The 25,006-nt window shown below is 54.0% G+C and overlaps 1 protein-coding gene across 1 annotated transcript in view; it reads left to right on the top strand.

Moving 5' to 3' along the window:
* The window catches only part of Ptprn2 (protein tyrosine phosphatase receptor type N2), a 631,370-nt gene that overhangs the window by 190,584 nt on the left and 415,780 nt on the right, over nucleotides 1-25,006 (top strand). The window contains exons 4-6 of the mRNA XM_048785405.1: nucleotides 253-355; nucleotides 5,134-5,296; nucleotides 16,015-16,375. Coding sequence (XP_048641362.1) covers nucleotides 253-355; nucleotides 5,134-5,296; nucleotides 16,015-16,375 — 627 coding nt within the window. The remainder of the gene's footprint in view (nucleotides 1-252; nucleotides 356-5,133; nucleotides 5,297-16,014; nucleotides 16,376-25,006) is intronic.

The raw sequence follows: 25,006 nt of genomic DNA, 5'->3' as shown, positions 1-25,006 counted from the left end.
GGTCTTGCTTCCGCCATAGCCAGCACCATCGTGCTTGTTGGAAACAATGGGAAAAGTGTCAGTCGTCTTTTTGGTCTAGAGATTTGAGAGAGTTGGACTCCGTGAAGAAGACCTGACTAGTAAGGAGCAGCGGGGGATCCCCGGCTTGTATGTGGTGTCAGCAGTGTGAGGGAGCCATCCGGGATGTGGTGCAGGCAGAAGCACGGCCAAACTTCTGAATCAGTAACTCAGTTTTCACCCCTGTCCCCACAGGCTTCACGTGGCAAGATGACTCTACCCAGCGTGTGATGGCACAGGAGCTCGCAAACCTCCCCAGAGCCTACCCACAGCCTCTGGATCCTTCCAGCCGAGCCAGGTATGCACAGTCTCGGGTTACTCTAGGGTCTAGGGTTGCCCCCCAACCGCAGTCACATTATTAAGCTGGGTTGTGTCGTAGCAAGCACCCCAGTCTTCCTGGTGGGAAGCTTCAGAAGGTCAGCTGTCTGTGAGGAAGAGACTTCTTGCTCTGCTGTATCCCGACCCATGAGAGGAGGCCACATGGCTTGTCACTAAGAGGCGGGCCAAGATTTTCTTCCATGGCTCCTTTGGGAAATCCTGCATCTTTAGGCCTCTGTGCATGCGGAGGTCAAGAATCCCCTCTTCTCAGGAGGAAGTCTCCCCACTGCAGGACAGGCAGAAGGACCTCACCGTACAGTAGCTTGAAGCAGGCCGCCTGTTCAGACATGTGCTCACTCTCTCTGTCTCACACATGCTGCCACAGGAGTAGTGACTACAGCAGCCCCATCCTGCAGGTGGAGAAAAGCAGCCCAGACAGACACAGCAGGAGAGCAGGGCTGCCGGGCGTCTGCACCGCTGTTTTTCATGTTAAAAGCACACACAGGGACTTTCCTAGGGTTTCTGTTTGGACAGTCCATTTTTTTTTTTTCCTGAGAGAAAACATCTAGGACCACAGTCTTTAGTTAGAAAATCCCCATGGCACAAAGATCTAGATATCCACCTCCGTGCTCATTGAATGGGTGAGGCAGTGTCCTTGTAGGGTCTGGGGAGCAGGACAGCAGCAGATGGCGACTGCAGCACACAGCCACACCAGAGGGCGGGACCTGCCTTCGCTCCTGCGCACCTCTCTGCCTATAGTGCCTTTATGAAAGAGAAGCGCCACCACGGTCCTTGGTGGGCACAGGACGTTTCTGTGGAGCCCCTCACGTGTTCCCTGAAGCTGCCTTCAATCCCATTTTCTGGCCTCCTGCTGCTCTTCACGGCATTCCTGGTGACTCCCAGATGACGCCTCCACCAGGCTCAGGGGTGGGTGGGACCTGGGAAAGGCCAGGGACCCGGGCACCGAGAAAACTTGGCTCCAGGAGTCCAGGAGGTGGTAAGTGGCTGAGGAGCAACTGCCTAAGTGGGAGACACATGGCCACCCAGCACCTGGGAGACTTTAAAGGACACCAGACAGGCTCCTGGACCTCACGGTCCCGACTGCATGGCACTGGTCACCTTCCAAGGCCGTGTTATGCAGGATGTAGTTTGTCTTGGCTTTTATTTTCATTATCAGTGAGATGAAGAGTTGAAGCGTCATACGTAGTGTTCCCGGAGTGTTCTTGTGGATGTCCTGTGCGTGGTCCTAGTCCCTGTGAAACCGCATCTGGTCCTGCAGTTTGTTTCCTTGAGGATGGGGTCTTCCATGCAGGCTTGTCTTGTAGAGGTGGTTTCCATCTGTGTCGGGGTGCCACTAGGTGCACCTGTGGGGGAAGGCAGAGGGCCCGCTGCTCTCCTGGGCTGGCTCTCTCCATTCTTCCCTTCCTGGTAGGATTGGAGAAGAACTGTTCACTGGCTATAGGACAGAGGCCCTCCTTGGGCAGAGGTGGTGGACATTCTCTACCCATGTCCTCAGCCCCTGCTACCCTGCAGCTATATCTGGCTCTGCGGCTCTGCTGATGAGCTTCCCAACGTCTCTCCTTATTGTTCTGCCATTTGAAGATGGAGCTCAGATGCTTTCCGCCTTGGCTGCCATTCACCTATCAGAATTGCTGTTCCTGCCTTCGCCTCATTGGTGCTGCCTGATTAATTTGTGGTCATCTTCCCTTGGACTCAGTTTGAAGGGTGGACTCTTAAAAGCCCTTTGGGCAGCCCAGTGGGGAATCTACCGCAGCAGGTCCTGATTTTCCTCCTCCACGTCCCCTGGGGACCAGGCCTGGGTGCCTTGAATCTTCTTTAGTATCTGTAGCTGTCTCTCATTTTGGATCCCCTGTGGCTGTCTTCTCCTGGCCTCACCTCGCCGTGAGGGGGTGCTGGGTGGGAGCCCTCCTCCTTCGGCTTCTTTCCTTCCTCACTGCTCCTTCTGGGTGTAGGGTCTGACCTGGCGCCTGCTCCTGGCTCTCACCCTGGCCAGGCACACACGGTGTCCACACTTGTTGAGGGAAGGGAGGAGGGGGCCAGGGTCTCCCGGTGCTGAACTGCACCACCCGTGACTCCGCCGGTGTCTTCGCTTCGTCATTTTGGGGCATTCCGCGGGCTCCTCTGTCACCTGGGGAGCAGCAGCTAGCGCTCCGCACGTTTGGCTGTTGTTCCTCAGAGGAATAAGTAATGTGCCTCGCACCAACAGTTTGTTCGGAGTAAAGAGGAGATGAGGACTGGGTCTTCCGGGAAGTCTGGTCCTGGGCCGACCTGAGCCAGAGCCTGCTCCCTGCACACAGTGCCTCATCAGAGCAAGCCGCGTGGACGAGGAGACATGGGACCGTGGACGCTGCTGTGAGGGGCCTGAGAGCAGCCAGGAGGCAGCCAGGTCCAGGAAGAGACCTGCCTGTGAGCCGGACACCTCCAGAGAACTTGTGGTGGCTGTGAAGGTTTCGTGTGAGGAGAGAAATGGCCTAAAACGGACTTGAGTGCAGCAGGGAGGTGCCGGCTGTGAAGCTCTTTGCTGTGGTTCTGATCCTAATTTGGGTTTTTCCCTCTGACATCTGGGTGACAGCTTTAAGCATCACATATGCTGGGGTCCAAGGCCAGTTCATCCGGGTGCACAAGAATAGTGGAGTCCTTAGTGTGAAATACCCTCCACCTTTTTGAAGTGGAAAATGTGTTCTTACAGTGGTTTGACCTGCTTCACGCTGGATGACAGGGCAGGGATCAGCCTGCAAGTTAATTGCTACAGCGTCGTGCAGCATGGTAATGAAGGCCATCGTCACCCACAGTGCAGGGTCACAAACAAGCCTCCGTGGTGGACAAGGCATGGGAGGATGGACAGACCATCGAAAGACTCATTTATGAGCTAGCTCTGTGTATTGATTAGCAGTTAGTGAGAGGCATAGACAAAATGTCCAAGTAAATTGACTTTGAGTTAGATTACTCCCTGATAGCATGTAACCTGAAGTTTCATCCATTAAAAAATGGTCTTGGGAGCTATAGCCATGATTTGAATGCAGCGAGCTGTGAGTTACTTGATAAAGCACATTTCTTCTTAAGGCTAAGCCAGACACCTAGAAGAAGCACTGGAAATGAAATCAAGGCAGGTTCATCCACTGAGATTCTTAAGATCCAATAGGAAGATTTTTGGTAAATGTCAGCCTTAAGTTTTTTTTTTTTTTATTGGCATGTGATAACTGCATGTTCGTGCATTTGGGTGCTCCTTTTCAACACGGGGCTCCAGCGTGGACTGGTCACTTCAGGGCCATGAGCCTTTCTGTCCCCGGTCCCCGTCACCTCTTGCTGCGGAGCCTTCAGGCTCCTCTCCTCTCTTCCTCATGAAGTGCACAGTAGGTTCTGGTGAACTGAAGTCACCCCTCCTGTGCTGGGAGCCCCAGAACTCACTCCTGGTACCTGTGATCTGCCGCCCTGCGCTCCCTCTCCTCCCTTCCCAGCCTCTCGTCTGGCTTCTTCCAGCATCCACCTGGGAGAGGACAGGCTCCCACACCTGTCTGTCTGGCTTACTTCCCTCGACTCGCTGTCCTCCAGCCCTACTTAGAGCTGAATGATCCGCCCGAGTGTACCTGTGCTCCATTTCCTTTGTCCCCCCTCTGCCGGTGGGCACCCAGGTCCAGTCTAGGCCTTGGCTGCGGTGGACCTGCAGCGTCTGGGCCAGTTCTGTGGTCTGGGATACACACCAGAACCTGTTTTCAGTTTCTTGAGGAGCCTCCGTCGTGTTCTCCATAAAGGTCCAGTTTACGTTCCCACCAACAGGGTGCAGGAGCTCCCTTTTCTTCTTGTCCCAGCCAACACTTTATTGTTGGGTGATCACCATCTTAAACGGGGCAAGATGATGTCTCATTGTAGCTTGGATTCGTACCCCCTGCTAGTTAGTGATGTTGGCATTTAAAATATGTACTACACACAGCCCTCATGTGAGTCATCCTTCTTGAGAACCAGGCCTTCCCTATGAAGACCTTGGCTGGAGCCACCCAAGGTCACTTTCATTGGGGAATTTATGATGAGCCATGACCACCTAAAACCCCAGTGCGCTTCCTGCAGAGCATGAATTGGCAGAGACCTGGGTCTAGGTACCACGTGGTGCGTGTGGACTCCTGCCTCCTGGTCATGGCATGGGCTGCTGTGTGCGCCTCCCGAGATCCTGCACACCTGAGCTGCCCATTCTCAGGCTGGTGGTATCAATGGTGCCTGCAGCCACTGAGGCCAGCCTCTCCCTGGACAGGCAGTGGAGACTGTGGTGCTGCGAGCTGGTGAGGGGCCACCAGCGACAACACAGACCCTCCTGGCCCCCAGCCTGCCCCTCCTGCTCCCCGCCTCTCACTCTTCCTCTTACACGTGGATGTCCTCCACTTGTTGGCCATATTTCAGCTTTGTCTCCTGCACTTGGCCCTTAGGGGGCATTGTGGGAACAGGGTGTGCGCTGGCGCTCTTTGAGACACTCGACAGTTCCTCACGCGGGCTTAGGACACGGGCGCTGCTGGGCCGACCCACTCTCTTTGCCAGAACTCTGAGGCTCAAGCGGTGCCTGGAGAAATCTGCACTCGCAGTCAAGGAGTGGGGGGTGCAGGTGGGCGCACAGGTTTGGACTCGCACAGCGCTCTTGCTTGGAAGGCAGAGGCCCTGCCACATGCATCCCACACGCCTGTCCGTGTGTGGCAACTTGTCAGCATGGAGCAGACCCATGACTCCTCCATGGTCTCCTTTGTTTTTCAGGTCCCCACAACAGGATGTCGGAGAGAACTGGCGATATGACCTGGAGAGTGAGGTGGCCCTGGCCAAAGCCCTCCAGCGCTACCTGCCCTTCCTGGAGGCCCTGTCCCAGGCCACCGCCTCAGACGTGCACCCCAGGCTGCAGCACGAGAACGCGCCATCCCAGGTGATGCTTGTGGCCTCCCAGCTGTGTCCAGGCTTGGTCTTTCGCCTCCTCTGCAGCTGTCTCCAGAGTGACCGTGTCTGAGTGGCCCACTGACCGCGGGCTCCCCTCAGCTCTCCTGCTGTACCAGGCTGCTGGACGGTGTAGTGAAGAGCAGGGCCCTGAGGGCAGGTCCCGGCTGTTGAGGTTGCAGTGTCTCCCAAGCGCAGTGCCCAGCCCTGCCACAGGCTGTCTACCTGGGGTGCACGTCTAGCAGCCTCAGGGAATGGGTCCTCAGAAGCCCTTTGGGGCAAGGTATTGTCGGTCCAGAAAAAAACTCAGCACTGAGAACACAGGCGGCAGACCTGGAGCAGGTCAGAGCTCTGCTTCAGCCTGTAAGGAGAGGGCCCAGGTCAGCAGTGGGCACGCAGCACCATCAGGGGAGTGGGGGGCACTGAACATGGGAGCTGGGAGGTTGGTGTCCAGAGTTGATGCTGTAGCTACTACATCTCAGGGGACCCCTGGTCCTGGAAAACTGCCCAGGAGGACATCCCAGGAGAGCATAGGGGTCTGGGTGCCAGGGACAGAGGGCAGGCAGTCCCAGGTGTGATGTGCAGCTGCTGCCCCTTCTCTCCAGGGCCAGGCTTGCCCGCAGGGCCCAGGGAAAATTTCATCTTGGACCAGGGCAACAGCTGCTCTGGGGGCACTGCCGGAGTGAAGCCCACCCAAAGGCAGGTTTTAAAGGCACGTGATAGGGTCCCAGTGGACCTTGCACATGGAAAGAGGATGTTTCCTGGCACCCGGGCTTCCCCTTGCATGCACACAGGAAGGAGAGGGTGCTGGAAAGGCGGTCCCGGAGCCCAGAGCATAGTGCCTTCTGATGGTCAGCATTAGGGTCCAGCACCCTGAGCACTTCTCTTTTGCTGGTGGGTAGTCACCTCCACTCGGATGGGACAAGGTTCTCTTTCTGAGGCTGGAACTGTTACTGAACACTGAGGAAAGCTTGGGACTTTCCCAAAACTGGTCTCCTCAGGAGGTGTGGCAGCTCTGTAAAACACATGGAAGCCACTTGGCCAAGTTTTCATTATTTTTCTGCCTCGAGCCATTGAAATTGCTCAAGTGATTCTGGCTGGCACACTGGGTCAGGCCCGTGGACCCAAGGCACATTCCTTCCAGAGGGTGCACTGAGCAGAGACCTGCAGAGCCCATAGAGGATCTTGGAGGACTGGGCTACAGGCATTGGCCCCAGAGATGGTCTAGTAGAATGGACTGGAACAGGCGAGAGTAGGGGGTTGTCAGCCCAGAGCCTCAGAGGAAGCTTGAATGTCAGGAAAGCAGACTGCTCTGTGAGTTGGCCCACCCCAACTCAGAGATGTGCCCCCAGGACCTTCATCCAGAGTGCACTCCTCTTACTGCAGAAGCAGAAGAGAGAGGAACAGTGCTCAGAGGCAGAGCCCACATGCCCTACAGACCCTGAAAGGGCCTTGTCCTCAGAGCGTCTCAGGTCCTGCAGAGAACCTCAGCTGCTTGCCTCTGGACCCACCACGTGCTTCTCCTTCAGTTCAGTTCCTCTCCTCATGAGGTGAGAGGGGGGAGAGTCAGATGTGGAATAGAATTTACCCACTGGACACAGAGTGGCCTGAGGTGCACCTGAATGGAAGCCAGGGATCCCCATATCTGCCATGTCCCGTGGCCATTAGCAACCCGGCACGCCAGAAATATGCAGGTGTGACATGGGGCATCAGCAACAAGGGCAGCAATTGCAGACGCGTTTAAGTTGAGCTTTGTCCCCGTGGCGCCCTCCTGTGAGCTGGGGTTGGGGGCGGTGGAGTGAAAGCTTCAAGGAGGGCAAGCTTCAGAGGCCTAGGCGGGCTGTCGGGCTGCCAGCTGCGCCATGTCCCGGGAGCCTCTGTGGGTCAGTGGTTCTGCCCGCTGCACAGCACCCCAGCTGGATGCTCCTCAGGCCACAGTGGGGCAGAGAGGCTCAGCCTGCTCACACCAAGCAGCAGACTTGCTGCAGTCTTCCCTGTCCCCAAGTGCCCACTCCTCCCCACACCAGGTGCTGACCCCAGCCCTTCCTGCTCTCCAAGCCCTTCCCTGGGTAGGAGGCAAGTGTAGCTGTCCCTGTGCCAGAGCGCTGGGCCTTGTGAGCTCGTGAGGGGCTGATGGGGGTGTCTTGTGATGTGTCCACTGGCTCTGGTCCTTCCCTGGGGCCTGGGGTGCCAGAGAGGAGAGGCACTGGTCACAGTCCACATCCCTCCTGCTTCCCTGTGGGAGCAGAAGCTGGCCCTAGTTGCAGCCTGCAGCCCTCAGCAGCCATTCCTGCCCTGGGGTAGGTTTGGTCCCCATGATATTTAAAGTCCCACCCACACGTGGTTGGCTGTGAGTGCGTGATCATCAGGAAGCCAGCTTTCTCTCTCAATACCCCAGGTGAGCTGAGGGACTGTGGCGTCCCGCCCAAGGTCGCGTCCAGCAGCTCCATGGTCACGGGTTCTCAGAGGGCTAGCATGGAGCATCTTTGTGCTCAGGGTTCCTCCTTCTGTGTTGGGATAGATGCTTCTCAGTATTGAAAATTGCATGAAGACTCAAGCTCCTTGTCTTCTCTGTCCAGCGATCAAGGAGGCGAGTGCTCATCCCACTCTCCGCCGGCTGAAGCTGAGTGAAGTTGCAGCCAGCTCATGCGCTGGCACCGCTTAGCTGGGGGGTCTGTCCCACTGGGGATCTGGGCTGCATTCTAGATTCCCCTCAAGTGGTGGAAAGCTTCAGTTGGAAATTTAAGCTTCTTACACTGATGGTCTTTCAAGGTGCAGCCAATTTCCAGTGAATGATGCAGAAATCATGTTTTTCTGTGTATCTGTCATCAAGCACTGAGTCTAGCATGAAGGGTCAGGGGAGTATTCTGCACTCCCTGTCTTCCAAGGCTGTCATCTTGGTGAGTTTACCACAGAAGCCAGAGGGGATAAAGTCACCCACTCCTCCTGAATCAAACTGACCTGCTCACGGCTCTGACACAGTAATCGAGCTCTTATTGATCACTGGTGTCATTACTTCTGCAAGGTTGGGGGTACCTAACTAACTGGCTCAGAGTCCGTCAGTCATGATATGGAACACTAAGAAGTCCTGCCTTCACTATGCTGCCAAGATGTGAGCTGAAATCTGTCACTTGGCAGTACCGTTGACTGATGGACTTTGGGAACACTTTAAAAACTCATTTACTATACAAAAAAAAAAAAAGATTGTGCTGAATGCTGGAATTAGAAGATAAAAGTTCCTGCCCTCCAGGATTTATAGTCTTAATGGGAATGACAGGCAACAAAGAAATAAAAATACAGCACAAAGTGGCACAGGTACAGTGACAGAGGGGACACCTAAAGAACAGGATGGACGGGGGGCCAGCTGTGGTCAGTGGGCCAGGAGGGCTTCTAAGAAGACGGACGCTGGAAGAGCGCCTGGAGGCACTGGTTGACAGTGTTGATGGACTCACAGCCCGCTGTACGGAGACCTCCTCCTTTCCCTCCCTCCCTGGCGTGTGGACAACCCAGAGGAGCTGCTGGCCCACAGCTCCCGAGGACACCAGGGAGCTGGGATGCCGAGAAGCCTGCAGCACTGGGCTCTGGACAGGGAGGGGCTTGTTCCAGGGAGGAGAGGCCGGGCCCTCTTGCCTAGAGTGGAGTGGAAGGGGAGGGTGACCAGAGCCAGGGAGGAGCCCCCTGAGACTTGTGGAGCTGCTGCTGGTGCCTGCGGGCTGATCTGAGGGCAGGCGGTGCAGAGCAGTGGGAAGGCTTTCCTGTGGAAGGCACACCAAGGGAGGCCTGGAGAAGGCCTTCCCAGGGGCGCCAGCTCTTGGGCAGCGTGTGGCCCTGCAAAGGCTTGGGTGTGGCAGCTGGAAAAGCCCAGGCAGGTGCAGAGGGAGTGGATGGGTGGCCTGGGGTGCCACACTGGCTGTGCAGCTGCCTGAGCTCCCCCAGGTCAGGAAGCTGTCCCTGACTGCAGAGCAGGGGGCCACACCCTGCCGAGGAAGGTGGCTGAGACCCACCCATGCCCACAGGTATTAAGTGCACCAAGGAGAGGTTTAAACTGGATAAAAATGAAAACTGAGTCTCAACCACATTCTACTAGGACCAGAGCCCACAAAACATAGGACGGAAGTAAAAGGATGGAGAGGCCCACTGGAAAAGCAGGGTGCAGAGCCAGAGTTAGACGAAGGCGCCTCAGGTCCTGTGGCAGGGCAGACAGAGGCGTGTGACACTGATCCAACGGCCAGTTCACCCGGAGGACTAAAGCCTCTCTAGGAACCTGCTATCAAAGCAAAAACATGCCCGCATTGTCTATCGTGAGCTTTTCAGGGCACTTAGGTGTGTTTGTGGTCTACCGTCATGGCTGCCTGTCCTTGGCCTGTAGTGAGAGCCTGGGCATCAGGCCCAGAGAAAGGACAGCCTGGGTGCATGTGAAGAATAGTGCCTGTGGGTCGTGGAGGACTTATTCCTACAACCCCAACCTGGAAACCACACAGATGTCTGCCTCAAGCCCTCTGGCCCTCCACACATGGAGAGGCGCCACCGTGGGGGACAGTGCCTGGGGACGCAGGGGCCCCCTCCTGCACTTCCACTCAGCTGTGCCCGAGGAAGCCTGTGTGCCAAGGCTCAGAGCTGGAGGACCTTTGACTCATCTTGTGTGCCGCGTCCAGGACGTTCATTTGATTTAAAACACTCTGCTCATGGAGCATTTTCCCTGGCCCCGGGTGGGAAGCCAAGTTCCCCCAGTGCAAGCTGGGACACTCCAGGGCTCCGCATCCCAAGTTGGCTCACACACTCCCTCACTGAGCACCTGCAGCAACAGCTTCCTTTCCTGCACCAGCAGCCCCACTGCTCACAGCAATCCAGGGTTCTGACCAGCTGGGGTCATGCTCACCTGCAGACAACCTGCTTAGGATTCTCCTGTGCACCTGGCTGCCCAAGTGTCTCCGGTGCGGAGTTGCAGGAGTGCTGCTGGGGACAGATGTCAAACACTTCTGCTCCAGACCCATCTTGGCTGTCCCCGCTCCGCTGTCTGGAATTGGCTGAGCAGCTCTCTTGCCAGCCTCCAGGAGACTCCACATTTCCCAGGATCATGCCCAGCCTGGGCCACCACCCATGGCTTACCTGCTGCAGGAAGACCAGGTGTAAGCACAGCAGCTGTGGGTAGATGATGCCTGTTTCTATTTTTTATTTGACGGGTGATGTTGCTGTGTGCGAGATGCTACTTTGGTGTTCTCCGACTCTCATGGTTGCTCTCCCCAGTGGGATTCTCCAGAGCTGTGGGTGGACAAGGGAAGCAGAGCAGCAGGCCCATGCTGAGGACTTACCACCCATCCCATAGCCGTGTCACAGTGGCCTGCAGATGGAGAAACTGAGGCTGGGAAATAAGTACAGTGTCCACTTTCAGTAGTTAATTGGCGGCAGAGCTGATGACAGAATCCTGGAATTCTTGCCCAACTTTTCCTTGACTTTTTTTTTTAAAGTTAAAAACCGTCTCAGAACCCGCTGAACCCAGGCTCTGTCGATTTCCACAAGGCAGCTGGAGACGGGGTAGACCCTGTCTGCAGGCGGCAAGCCCCAGCCAGACCCACTTCCACGAGTCTCATCTCCAGTCTTCAGAACGGGGGTAGGTGAGTCCATACAGAGGAGCCACAAAAAGCCACAAAAGGCACGAAAACAGCCCAGAGCAGCTCGGCGGGAGCACCAGCGAATGCAGGTGATTTGGGATTGTTACCCTGTTGAGTGGATTTATGATCCAAGGTCAGAAAAATGGATCCAAACTCTCAGTCCAGTCCACCCCTGGCTTTCACTTGCTGGGCGTGAGGCTGTAGGTGCCAGCTCACATGCAGACGTGGAAGTGAGTGATAGAGAAGTGACAGAGAGGCAAGGGGCACCAGCGTCTGCTTTGTTCCTTTGTCTTCAGACTCCCCCAGACTGGCAGACCCTAAGTTACCTGCTCATGTCCCCATGTTCGCAGCCACGCTCTTGTTACCGTCAGCTTTCCACGGGTGCCTGGATCCTATACCTGAGGATGTGACCCTGTTGAATCTTGTAGATGTTGTGAGTTCTAAGGTCCTGGATCTAGGGCTCCAGGGCTTCTTGTAGTTCTGATCAGCTGCTCTGCTTTCCTGTAACTGAGTGTGTTTGTTCTGGGGACTGCAGGTCAACAGGAGCAGTCTTCTCCCCCTGCACACAGTGGGCCCTCAGAACTGCACGCTGTTGGACACAGCTCAGGTCCCCAGCATCACCCCCGCATCTCCACACCTTAGACACTTGAGCAGCCAGGGCACAGGAGAATCATAAGCTGGTTGTTTGCACATGAGCGTAGCCCCCAGCCAGGTGTTGAGACAGAGACACAGGTATAGGAAAACAGAGACTCAGAAACAGATGACAGAAGCAAAGACACAGAGAAATACAGACAGAAAGACACAGAGAGACAGACAGTAGACAGATCCAGACATAGAGACACAGACATAGAAATACAGAACAGAGATAGAAGCACAATACAGAGACAGAGAGAGAGAACAGAAACAGAGACACAGACATAGAGATACAGGCCATAGTCCAATGACAGAGCCGGAGACATAGAGGACACACGCGCTACCCCGATGCTGTCCAGGCCTGAGCGGCTCTCCATTAACGAGCAGAGATGACAGGTGTCTAAGATCCCTACCTACTGCCCCCGGCTTGTGCTCCCAGATCTCACTGCACTGGGTGACCCAGTGGCATCGTGGGCCGCTCATTAGGAAGCCTGTGGACAGCCCCACTGTTGCACGCTTGTCAGGCCCAGTGTGCGTCTTGATCACTGTGCCTGTCAGTGCTGCCTCCAGGCTATGAGGCACATGGAGAAAATGTGTGTTATGTGGTCAAATGTTGTCCCAATTTGAGTTTCCTGATTTGTTTCCAGTCCTTGGCATGAGAGAATATCTGATGAGTGTGAGGGGCCAGCCTGCAGCCAAGAGTCTCGTGCACTCAGTGAGTCCTATGGGACTCGGGGACCTCCAGGTCTCCCTAGCAGTCTGAACTGCTGGTGTGCAATCTGGGTAGGAGATGTCCAGGGGATTCAAAAGAAGGGGGCTGATGTTGGCTTTCGCTCCACAACGGGGTCAAGCTGGCAGCAAGGAGAACTGCTCCCTCAGTGACTTCACTGCCGGGCCGTTGGGAAGCAATGTGAGAAGAGGCTCCAGAAAGGTGCAGAGTTTGGAACCTCTTCCTTCCCAGCCACTGTTGCTTTTGTGAACTCTCTGAGTGTGCTTCTAATTATAGTCATTGATTTCTCTGACATAACTTCCATAGCACTGTGCAAGCTGTTGGAAGACAGGGCATGTCTGAATCATTGTTCTCCCATGTAATACAGAGCTTAGCACACAGCAGCAGGAGCATGTGATCCTGCTAACGGTGGGCATGCCGCAGAGGGTGACGGTGGGGATGCCGCCGAGGGAGGTAGTGGCCTGCTGTGGATAGTGGTGGGGAATGGTACCGAGTCTGGGATGTTGCTGCTGCTGCTGCTGAGGATGATAATAACAGTCTGGGGCGTGTGCTCAGCCAGATACTTTTACCTAGGTTTTCCTCATCTTTCTAGCTGCTTTTAAAGAAGACACAGTTGTTTTTCCAGTGCTTCCGGCAGTGAAAATGTTAGTGAATGGCTGGAGTGATGCAGGCTGCACCAGCATGCTGATGGCCTGTCGGTCTTCTAAGGAGCTTGCTTTCCAGACGCTGTTTCCACCTGTGGGCAGTGGGTTCTGTCTCTTATGTGAAGACAGCTGGGGTAGAGGATTACCTGGAGCGGTGTGTCCAGCTTACATCTCAGCGAGGGTGGGCACAGCTGTCCAGTGCTTCACACACCAGCCGGACCACACCAAGGAGGCCCCTGGATTCTCTTCCATGCAGTTGGGGACTTCCTGTGCCTGTGTCCACACCATGCACCAGATAACAGAAACTGGCTTCTAGGTTGTTAATTTCCGGTTTTGTGTAGTTTCCATTTAAAAAAATTATTCAGCATTATCTCAGGAAAGCCCACATTTTAGATAAGTTGAGACTTAAAGCGTCTTCAAAATAGAGGCTGTGAGCAAGTCAGAACTTTAAACACAAAATGCTGAGATTAGAGGAAAGGTGAGGGGCCCTCAGGGCCTGTGGGCCTTCTGCTGCCCTGTGAAGTTGGGGTATGAGGAGGGAAACTAGGGTGGCAGTGGCACGGGCCTCTGCAGCAGTGTCCTCTTGCATGCTCCCAGATGGCTAGAGGCTGCTGCCAGCACTTGCCACCCCAGGCAGCACTGCAGCCCAGGCACCTCCCAAGCCAAGCCCCTCCCTGTTGGGATGGGAGACGTGGGAGGAGCCAGCCTTGAGAGGAGCATCCTCTCTGCTCCTCCTCCCAACCCTGGACACAAGCCCTGGCCCTGAGGTTGAGGTCACTCCATGAGGCACCTGGGCATTTCTGTCACCTCCGTAGCCTCTGCTGCTGCTGAGAAGGTCTCTTTCCTCCTCTTCCTCTTGAGTAGACTTAGAGCATCAACAAACCAAGATCAGGTTGCTTACAAGCCCCAGGCATAGTGCTGTGCTCCTCCTCTGCCTGGAGCTGTCCTCAGTGGCTTTAATCAGAGGCCATTAGGGGGAGGCTTCAAGGAAGGCTGCGTGTGACCAGCTGTGTGCAGACACTCACAGGCCAATGACCAGGCATTTGGATGCAGACACCCAGCCTCCAGCACCATGGACCAAACAGCCATTTAGTGGGTACAGACAGGCCAGCCTCTGGTGATGTTGAACTCACTTGAGGGAGGTGGCGGGCTGTGGACGGTGCTGTCTGCGAGCTCTCTTCCCCACTGATGCCCCCTCCTCCTGCTTCTCTTTTCTCCAGGAAGAGCAGTTGATTCACCTAGTCCTCAGACAAGACTCGATAATTTGGATGACAGCTAAAGTCACATGATTTTGGAAATAGTAATCAGCAATAAAAAATCTTAGAGACAATATCTAAATTCCCTTCTTTGATAGAAGAAACGAGTCTCAAAAGGTGAAGTGATGTCTCAAGTTCATGCAGACAGCTGAAACTAGGCCCCACCATCTCATTGCACAGCTCCACCTCCTACACCACATCTACCCCTGGAGGTGGAGCCAAAATATGGTGGAGAGCATCCAGACCTGGAGTCCTGAGGTGCCTCCTTAGTGTCAGCTCTGACCTTGCACCTACCTAAATGCCAGGCACTCACACCGACCCACATTGACCAGGGGCCCCAGGGGCATGAGCAGCGCAGGAATGGATGTGATTTGAAAATGGGAGGAAGCTCCGGACGTGCTTCCAGGATGGCCTTCATCTCTCAAGTTCTCGAAGCTGGAAGCTGCTGAGCTTGTGTGTGTAGTGCTGGTGGAGCAGTCGAGGAGAACACTGAGATATCTAACGTTTTCACAGTTGTGCAACCACTGGGACTTGGCTTTTCTAGTTACAGAAGCAAAGTGTAAAGAGGATGCATCTGCCTGCGAATACCACTCAGTGCAGAGAAAACACAGGCTGGGGCCCAGGAAAGACTGTATTGGGCAGGGTATCAACTAGTAAACACGGTGTGGCTGTCCGTCCCGGAGGAGGCCCTGACTGCTTCCCTGTGCGAGGCTGTGCTGCTGAAACAGTAGGGCATGGAGCACTGCAGGAGGTGCCAGAATGCAGCCCACACCCACAGGGAAGCAGCTGGAGCCTGCTGAGGGTGGCTGAAGGAGAGGGGCAAGTGCAGAAGGCTACAGGTTCACAGTAAGCTCCCTGCAGGTGGAGGACATGGAGAGACTCTCCAGCAGAATTCTCTAAAGGCAAACAGCAGCACATTTCCTAGCCTCTAGAATGAGGGTGTGGGGAGGTCCAGCCTTCAATTTCTCTGCAAGGTTCATGCAGCTGTATTAGAAAATAGTTTAGCAGTCTCTCAGAAAGTTAAGGCATTAGTGTCTGACCTGGCGATTTCACATCCTAGGTATATGCCCCAGGAAATGGAAGATGTGTGTCCGTCCAAACACCCCTACACAAGTGCTCATGCAGCGTCATTAAGAGTAGCCCAGGGGCTGGCTCAGTGTAGAGTGCTCACCTAGCATGTGCGAGGTGCTGGGTTCAATCCTCAGCACCACATGAAAAGAAATAAATAAAATAAAGGTATAATGTCTAATTACAACTAAAATATGCACATATTTAAAGAACAGCCCAAACTTGAAGACAACCAAGTGTCCATCAGCTGATATGTGGGTAAGCAAATATGATGCATACACAGAGGGACCCTCTGCAGCCTCAAGGAGGGACATCCTGGTGGGCTTCAGCCTGGGTCTGGGTGCACCTGGAGAGCTCTGAGGAGGATGCAGACGCACACATGTGACAAGAGTCTGTGCATGTGAAGTGCCACAAAGCAGGCAAATCCATGGAGACAGAAAGTGGCAGACTTGCCTGAGCTGAAGGGAGAGGGACGGAATGCAGACAAGGTTGCTTTAGGGGGCGCTGGAATGTTCTGGAATCAGTGGTGGTGCTGTTGGGTGATGTCACGGCCTGTGAGACATATCTCGGTGAAGCTGTTGTTAAGAACCAGGGCAGGGATGTCTACACAGCATGAACTGGTCAGCACCACGAGATCCTTCTTGGACTCACCCCTCAGAGATATCTGGTGCCATGGCAGGACTTAGGAAGGGGCCCAAGGCCCTTCGAATGTGTGTGGCTGATATGGAGCCTCAGTTGTTGCCTGTTTTGCTCTTCTACCCCTCCAGGGTAAGGACCCCTTCCCCGAGAGTGTCCTGACCTATGTGGCCCACACAGCTGCACTGACCTACCCTCCCATGACCCGAGACAAGTATCCTGAAAACTTTCCACTGCGGACCCTCAGCCGGCTGCAGCCAGACGAGCTCAGCCCCAAGGTGGACAGCAAAGTGGACAGACAACACTTGATCGCCGCTCTCGGAGCCTATGCTGCCCGGAGGCCCCCTTTAGTCCCCAAGGAGGGTGACCCAGATCCACAGTACCTTCTGCAGAACCCCTCAAGGGTGCCGAGGCCCCTCTTGGTGGCAGCACCCCTTCAGAAGTGGCCCTCGTCTCCAGAAGACCCTAGAGGCCCCCTGAGCTCGGATGATGGTGAGTGAGTTGTTTTGCTGACCCGCCTCATGTTGCCAATTTCCCTGCCTCTTCCTACGCCAGAGGGTCTTCCTGTCAGTGCTTCCCTCCTCGGGTGGGTGGGCCAGGAGGCAGAGTGGGACAGAGGGTACCTTGGGCATCCTCAGCCCCTCGGTGTGGGTGAAGAGCGAGTGGTGGTTCCGCTGCCTGGGAGGCCTGTGGCCGCTGTGGGCGAGGTGCACATCCTGTAGATCGTCCGCTCTGTGCACTCCTTTGCCTAAACGCATCATTTTATCCACGAGGCTGACATGGGGCATGGCGTGAGGCTCACGGGACGGGTCTGGCCTCAAGTGTGCTGTCTGCCTTGTGTTCCAGAAGACTGAATACGAGCACTGTTCCGTGTCACACCTCTCCCTGTGGCCTGACATCACATGCTGTCCTCAAAGCTCCCACCTGAGGTCAGCACCACTCACAATGCACACGTGTCATGTGGGCCTCGACATGACTCGTGGTCGACACTGATTGTCAGGATCGTAGTGATATGCCACCTGGTGTAACCGACCGTCGGCAGGTGCCCGCGGCTGCTCTGCGGCACCTGGAAGGCTCTGGCCATGCACTTCTCAGCAGCCTCCTTCTGAGGCCAGCTGGCTTGGGGCTCTGAAACCAAGACCTCGCAGGTGACGGCTTCTCTCCTGCTGTCTCGGGGAGAAGGCCCAACTGTGGCCACCCTGCAGGCCCTGCTTTCTGGCTGGGGGCTCGCCCTCACACGCTGGCTGCTCGTGGCCACTGTGGCAGTCTGTCAACGAGCAACGTGGAGTCACAGTTTAGGGGACAGGACCTCCTTCTCATTCCTGCCCTGGGGAAGGTGCATGAGACGCTCAGCTGAGAACTGCTTATGCAGACAGGTGTCGTCAGCTGCTTTGTCCAACGAGGTGGTCAGCATGCCCCCGGGCCGCACTCACCCTGGGGGGCGCTCACCTGTGGTCAGTCTTGGCTGCCCTGAGGAATCCTGTTTGTGTCCCCATTGCTTTCTGCACTGCTCTTGTTTGCTGGGCTCTTGGGTGGCCTCCCAACTGACCTCATCACCCCACAGAGGTCCCTCAGCTCCTCCTCTGCACCTCCGGGCCCTCGGGGACTGCTGCACCTTCCCTGCACCTTCTGCCCTTCACTCCTGCTGTAGCCACGCTGGGTCATGGCTGCTCTCTCTGGCCCTCCTCCCACCCCACTCCCATAATCCAAAGAAAGCTCATTATTTACAGCCTCTGTCTTAGCTGTTGGACATTGGGAGAGGCAGATAATGCTACCCCCACCAAGGGACGTGATTCCAACAGGAGAGCACGTGTCTTGGCAAACAGAAGGTAGCCCTTCTCCTGCGCCTGGCTGTCCCTGATGCCAGGCGGGCTCCCTGCCCCTCCACCTGCTTCCTTGGCACCTCCCTTCCTCTTCACACCCTGAGGTGCCATCCCTGGGAGTGTGCTCCTGGAAACACCCGCCACCGTCCAGTCCCTTACCAGTTGCTTAGTCTGCTGGACATTGTCCCTCAGCTGCCTTGCAACATCCGTTATCTTCTTATACGTACTGTCTTCCTCGTGCTCGGCATGCTTTCAGAAGCACTTTGTAAAATGTCAAACACAAACAGAACTGTGCCAGGAAACCCCGTGCCTGCCTGACCCACTTCAACACACAGCACCCTGGACCCTGGCTGCAGGCCAGCTCCCCTGCACCCCTGCACGACTCTGACTAGCAGACTCAGTCACCAGGTCACTGTCTCTGTCAGTTTCTCAGCAGTGTATAAACAGACCACAACAGTTCCATCCCATCAAGATTCATAACAGTGTTAACACCTCCACGTCTTTTCGATGCTCAAATTTCCCAATTGTCATGCGTTTTTCTCAGTTGGTTTTTTAAAATTTTTGTTCTCATTAGTTATACATGACAGTAGAATGTCATGTATATCAAAGGAACCCACTGGGAGACATACATGGAGTGTCACTTCCCATTCTTGTGGTTGTAAATGATGTGGAATTACATTTATCATGTATTCATATATGCACCCAGGAAAATTACGTCCGATTCATTCTACTCTCTCCTATTCCCATTCTGGCTTCCTTCATTCCCCTTTGTCTAATCCAAAGTACTTCTATTCTTCCGTACCGTCCCCCACCCTTATTGTGAATCAGCTTCTGCATGTCACGGAGAACATTTGGCCTTCAGGTATTTGGGTGATTGGCTTCTTTCACTTAGTGAGATAGTCTCCAGTTTCATCCATTTACTGGCAAATACCATGATTTCATTTCTCTTTTTGGCTGAGTTATATTCCATTGCGTACATATACCATTGTGTATATTTCTTTATGCATTCATCTGTTGAAGGGCACCTAGGCTAGTTCCGTATTTTAGCTATTGTGAATTGAACTGCTGTAAACATTAATGGGCTGCCTCACTGTAGTTTGCTGATTTTCAGTCCTTTGTGTATATACTGAGGAGTGGGATATCTGGGTCAAATGTTGGTTCCGTTCCAGGTTTTCTGAGAAATCTCCATACTGCTTTCCAGAGTAGTTGTACCAATTTGCAGTCCCATCAGCAGTGTATGAGTGTACCTTTTCCCCCACATCCTCACCAACATTTATTGTTAATTGTATTCTTGATAATTGCCCTTCTGACTGGAGTGAGATGAAATCTCAGTGTAGTTTTAATTTGCATTTCTCTAAATTGCTAGAGATGTTGAACATTTTTTTTTGTATATTTGTTGACCAATTGTATTTCTTTGTCTGTGGAAGTGCCTGTTGAGTTCCTTTGCCTGATTGTTAACTGGGTTATTTTTTTTTCAGTGTTAAGTTTTTTGAATTCTTTATATATCCTGGAGATTAATTCTGTACCTGAGGTGCATGTGGTAAAGATTTTCTCCCATTCTGTAGGCTCCCTCCACATCCTTGAATGTTTCCTTTGTTGTGAAAAAGCTTTTTAGTTTGATTCCATTTCATTGTTCAATTTTTTTAATATTTATTTTTTAGTTGTAGTTGGACACTACACCTTTATTTTATTTATTTATTTTTATGTGGTGTGAGGATCAAACCCAGGGCCTCACATGTGCTAGGTGAGCCCTCTGCCCCCGAGCCACAACCCCAGCCCTCATTATTGACTTTTTAAGCTCACTTCTTGCGCTTTAGGAGCCCTGTTAAGGCTGGCTCCTAAGGACATGATGGAGAGTGTCATTTTCTTCTATTAGGTGCAGGGTCTCTGGTCTAATGCGTAGGTCCTTGGTCCACTTTGAGTTCTGTGCAGGGTGGGAGATAGGGTTTAATTTCCTTCTGCTACATATGGCTTTCCAATTTTCCCAGCACCACTTGTTGGAGAGTCTGTCTGTTCTCCAATGTACATTCTTGGCACCTTTCTCTATATTTATGTGGGTTTGTCTCTGTGTTCTGTTCTGTACCATGGTCTACATGTCTGTTTTGGTGACAAGACCAAGCAATTTTTGTTAGCGTGGCTCTCCCAGTTGGTTCCTTTGAAGCTGGATCCACAGAGGGTCATCGGAGTTGATAGCTCTATCTGTACAAGGTTTCTCCTCCTCTTTTTTCTTTTTTGCAATTTTTTTTCCAGAAATCATTGATCTCAAGTTTGGGGCTTTATTTTCCCCACATGTGGATTTTGCTGATTGCTTCCCAGGGATGTCTAACACGTTCCCCACTGTGTGCTCCAAGTTCAGTGGAAGATCTCTAGGGGGTGTTCTGTGCCTCCTAGGAGTGGTAGAGCTGGCTGGGTCTCCTCCGGCCTCCCTGGGAAGTTCTGGTGGCACGGCCCTCACTGCTCATGGAACCACGCAGACTCACTGGGCCGCCTGTGTGGACGGTGCAGTGTCTGCCTCTCCTGGAGGCCTGAGTGTGATGCAGACAGCAGATCTGCCTGGGCCTCTGCTGTCCCCTGGACCTGGTGTGTGCCACCACCATGTTTGCAGAGTGAATGAGGGACTAGAGCATAGCGACAGCATCAATCCCCTCTTCAGTCCATCCCGGAGATGCACTATTTCAGCCTCGTTTTCCTAAAGAGGAAACAAGGCGGAGGCTGAATGATGACCCCTGACTGGGGGTGCAGACTGCTTTACAGAACGTTGGAGCCCTAAAGACCCCCCAGCTCACATGCAGCTTTGAGCACAACTTACTTTGCTGCTCTAGCTAGTTGGTTTCTGCTCTGGAGTGTAGACTGGCTGTTCGGCTCCAGATCCAGTTTCCTTGACCTGTTTTTGTCATGTCAAGTTGTGCACTAAGACCCTTCATAGTGCACTGGGGCAGGGGTGGGCTGTCTCTGTACTGCAGCCTGCAGCCCTGGCGGTCAAGCGGGCACCCAGAGCCTGGAGCGGCCACTGAAGGAGTGCAGTGCTGCAGAGGTTCTGGGCAGAGGGTGGCCAAGGCAGGGATGAAGTGCACTTCTCTACAGGATTGAGTTAAAAGGGGAAGCACGCCCTGCCCCTGAAGATGAGGCTTTCCTAGACTGCGGTGGGTGCAGTGTGCTGTGGGAAATAAGGATGCTGCAGGGGCACCCAGGCCACACACCCACATCTTTCCCAGGATGTGGGCAGCACCATCCGAGATGATGTTCTGGAGCCCCGCAAGCAGGTTAGACAGACTAAAGGTATCCATAAGGACAGAAACCCCCAGGAGGACATGGGGATGCCCCAGCCCACACCTCAAAACTCAGTCTCACCTGGAAGGTAACGCAAGGGAGTCTACAGGCAGCTCCAGAGAGCACTGTGCCAGCACCCCTCCTCCATGGCTCCCACCCTCCCAGGCTTCTGCTCTCACAGGTTTGCAAGGTGGGAAAGGATGGAAGGCCCCGGAGACTGCAGTCCTGGATTCCCAGAAGGCAGATATCCAGCTGGGAGGGTCCTGTGTGGCTCAGAAAGAGGCTCCCCACAGCTCTGCCTTCAACCGGCAGTGAGGGGGAAGCCCACCCATGCCCACTCCTCCGTGCTAGCACCAAACCCCTGTGGGAGCTCACCCCACAGAAAGTCCAGCAGAGACGAGTGTTTGGGAGGAAGAAAGCAGGGGTTCTTGAGGATGCCACCAACCTGCCAGGAAGCAGGCTACCTTCCAGTTTAGGGGAAATGGATGCTCATGCAAGGAGGAGGCCAGGGGCTGCACATGGAAATCAGCGTTGCCAGGAGCCAGGGGCAGGCAGCCGGTGTCTGGGCACGGGCTGCAGGTGGCGAGTGCCTTGTGGCTGTGTCTTATCTTGGAGGCAGGATGCTCCAGTTTGGGGTCAGTTTTATGATCAACAAACCAGTTTCTGGAATCAGCTCAGAAAAACCCATGAGAGTGCAGGGATGTAGAGTGACGGCCATGAGAAAGGGCGTAGGATAGAGCAGGAGGGGCTCCCAGCACATCCCTGGCTGCTGGCGACAACCTGCAGGAGGCTGCTGACTGGCTGTGGCAGGAGCTCCCGTGGCAGGCACTCAGGCAGGAGCCTCTTCCTTCATTCATTGACTTACATCTTCTTTTCCTTTCTAAAAGCTTTAAAGCAACTTAAAGCAACCCCAGCTGTCCAGGCTGGAGTTGACAAGGTGTGCGGCCCTGGTGCAGCCTGGGACGCGGCCCCCCAAGTCCTGGTTCACAAATCACCCAGGCCAGGAGTGGCTTTCCTGACCAGTGTGCCCTAGGAATAAAATAAAATAATAATCACCTCCTGGCCTGCACAGCAAGAACAGTAGACATGTGGAAAGGGGAGCATTTTTTCTTCCCTTACATGCAGCCTTCGGAGCATGTGAGTTTCAGGGGGACCTTCAGGGTGGACTCCTAGCTGTTTATTCTCTGTGTCCCTTTAATTTGTCATTTGGGCTAGCTCCTCTCTTCTCCCTGGACAGAAAACTCAAGCACACACTTGAACTCTGGTCACTCTTAGTTAATAAAATGTTCCACGTCCACTTTTTATGTTTATTTATTTTTTTACAATTGTGTACAGTACACCAAACCTAAGCTTTACCAAGTTACCTACTTTTCAGGTCAGAGCTCAGTGGCTTGAGAGCATTTGATTCTGTGCATTCTTACTTGAACCTCCAGGGAATGCAGCTCACAGCCCTCCCCAGCCTGGTCTGTGGAGGGGATCTGTGCTAAGGATTCACTTTGCACAGTGACAGTGGCAGATTTTAATATGGTACAGCCAGAGTCAAGTGTTTCTATCCCCCCTGGAAAGAATATGCGTGTGACTATGGCATCATGTTCACTTGAAATGAAGCCCCTGTGCCTTGGCATGGGTGAGACGAGGACACCCACTCTCCCCCCGCGCGGTCAGTGTGCTCAGCATGCTGGAACCAGTCAGTCTCCTGGCTTACGGACAGACAGGACCGAACTGGGGCAGAGAGGCTGCTTGGCAAGGGAACAGCTGACAGGCTCTTTGCCCTGGACCTGCACTCCCATGGAGCCTGTGAGCACCTTCTGATTCATCAGGAAGTCTGCTGGGGGCTGGGGTGGTGGCTCAGTGGGGCAGTGCTTGCCTAGCATGTGTGAGGCCCTGGGTTTGATGCTCAGCACTGCATATAAATAAACAAATAAATAAAGTTCCATTGACAACCAAAAAAATACATCACACACACACACACAAAAAGAAGACATCTGCTATGTCAGCAGAGACCTTTCCCCTTTTACCAGTGAAACAGCCCACATGGGTCTGAGGTGCCAGGGCCTTGGCTTCAGCCCACCGCCTACAGTGGGGTCAGCAGCCTAGACTCCCCCAGGGGAGGAGGAGACTGGAAGGAGCGCTCCGTGGCTTACCCATCAGGAAAGTGGCCCCTGTGGCTGCACCTGCAGGTCTTGTTCTACCTGCTTGCAGCCTTAATGTGGGCGCAGCGATGGTCTGTCAGGCCTGAGCAGCACAGCCACGTGTCCTAGGGACGTGGACTGCCTTACGTGCCTCCTCCCAGCTGGGAACACGGCCCCCACACTGGCACAGCGCCTGTCCTCAGATCTGGAGGGGCTGGGTAGTCAGGCAGCTGCCCCACATCATTGACAAACTACTCCTTTGGTCTGCTTCAGTGCTCCCCTCGGAGGGCCATTCTGCTGCAGGCTAGCTGCTTTTGCTGGAAAGTTCTTCATGTGAGTGCTGCGTTGAGCACTGTCTCTTAGGCTGTGAGTGGCAGGGCACTGAAGGGAACTTGGTGCAGCTTCTCACTCCCCGGATGCTTGCCCCCGCCACCTTCCACACTGGCCCTAAAGGGAAGGCTGGCTCAACAAACCTGAGGGCCACACACGGTGCCGTCCTTCCTGTGGCTCGAGGTGGTCCCTTGGCCACGGGAAGTGCTGGGTGGTGCACCGCCGGCCACGTGGCAGATCCCTCTGAGAAGCACCGGGCCTGTGTGCAGGAAGGCCGGGGACTCTTTGTCCTCCTCACCAGCCCAGCAGGGGCCCTCGGGAGAACCAAGGTCTCGAGACCCTGGGCCTTCTGGGCAGTGCTGTTTCTCTCTAGCTGTAAATCGCATTCCTGTTGGCACACGTGCATTATCCGTGCGAACCTGGCCACACACCATGGCGGCTGGCACTTGCAGGATGAGACTGGACAGCTCAGCCTTCAAAGGGCATTCCCTGGTGTAGCTCATTTACCCAGTGTAGACGGACCACGCCCCTCGTGACTGCTTCTGGAGGGGTTCACATCTGGTCCTGGGTTGCCACCCAGTACGTGTCCCGGCTACCTGCCCTGTTGTAAGTCAGGTAGCACTCTAAGTGTGCAAACTCCTCTGGGTGTGACTCTGAGTGAAACGGGCTTTAGAAACCAGTCTGAGCCTGGGGGCACGCTCAGTTGTAGGGCATCTGCGTGTGGAAGGCCCTCGCACCCCAAACAGAAGAGAAGAACAAGAGAACACGTTGGCTTGCTCTCCTCATCACCGCTGAAGTCACGTCAGTAACACTTTCCTCTTGGCCTCATTGTTGCTGTCACAAGAAATAGGGTGGGTCAAGGCAGCTTCCCGTGAATATAAAACAGCACGACCTGATGAGCAATGGCACATTTTCCTGCCTGCGACTTGGGTGTCTTTCACTCTCCAGTGAGACACACCTGCCACTTGGCAGGGATTCCTGAAGCCCCTTATACAGTGGAAGGAGAACACAGTTTGCCCTCCTTGTGTTATTTTCAATGAAAATAGGCAGGGCACAGGTATGTAATTATATCCATGTCTTCCAGGGAAAACCCAAATAAAGACAGAATAAAATAATAAACTCCTACTGAATTTATTTGAATCTTTTATAAATATCAAAGTGTTAGACTCTGCAATTAATGAACTGTATACCCTCTAAACAGAAGGCGCACAGTCAGTTCCTCATCGAGATGATAATAATGGTGGAGGTGATTGTATTAATGGTATTGATAACGATGGTGTGTATGGTGGTGGCCATGTTTTGATGGTAATAGTGATAGGATGATGGTGATGATGGTGGTGATGGTGATAGGGTTATGGTGATAGGATGATGGTGGTGATGGTGATAGGGTGATGGTGGTGATGGTGATAGGATGATGGTGGTGATGGTGATAGGGTGATGGTGATAGGATGATGGTAATAGGGTGATGGTGGTGATAGTGATGATGATAGGGTGATGGTGGTGATGATAGTGATGGTGATAGGGTGATGGTGGTGATGGTGATAGGGTGATGGTGGTGATGGTGATAG

The sequence above is a fragment of the Marmota marmota genome, unplaced genomic scaffold (assembly GCF_001458135.2).
Source record: "Marmota marmota marmota unplaced genomic scaffold, marMar, whole genome shotgun sequence".
NCBI classification, from domain to species: Eukaryota; Metazoa; Chordata; class Mammalia; order Rodentia; family Sciuridae; genus Marmota; species Marmota marmota.
Note: the sequence above shows the minus strand (reverse complement) of the source record. Positions and strands in the feature narration are given on the sequence as shown.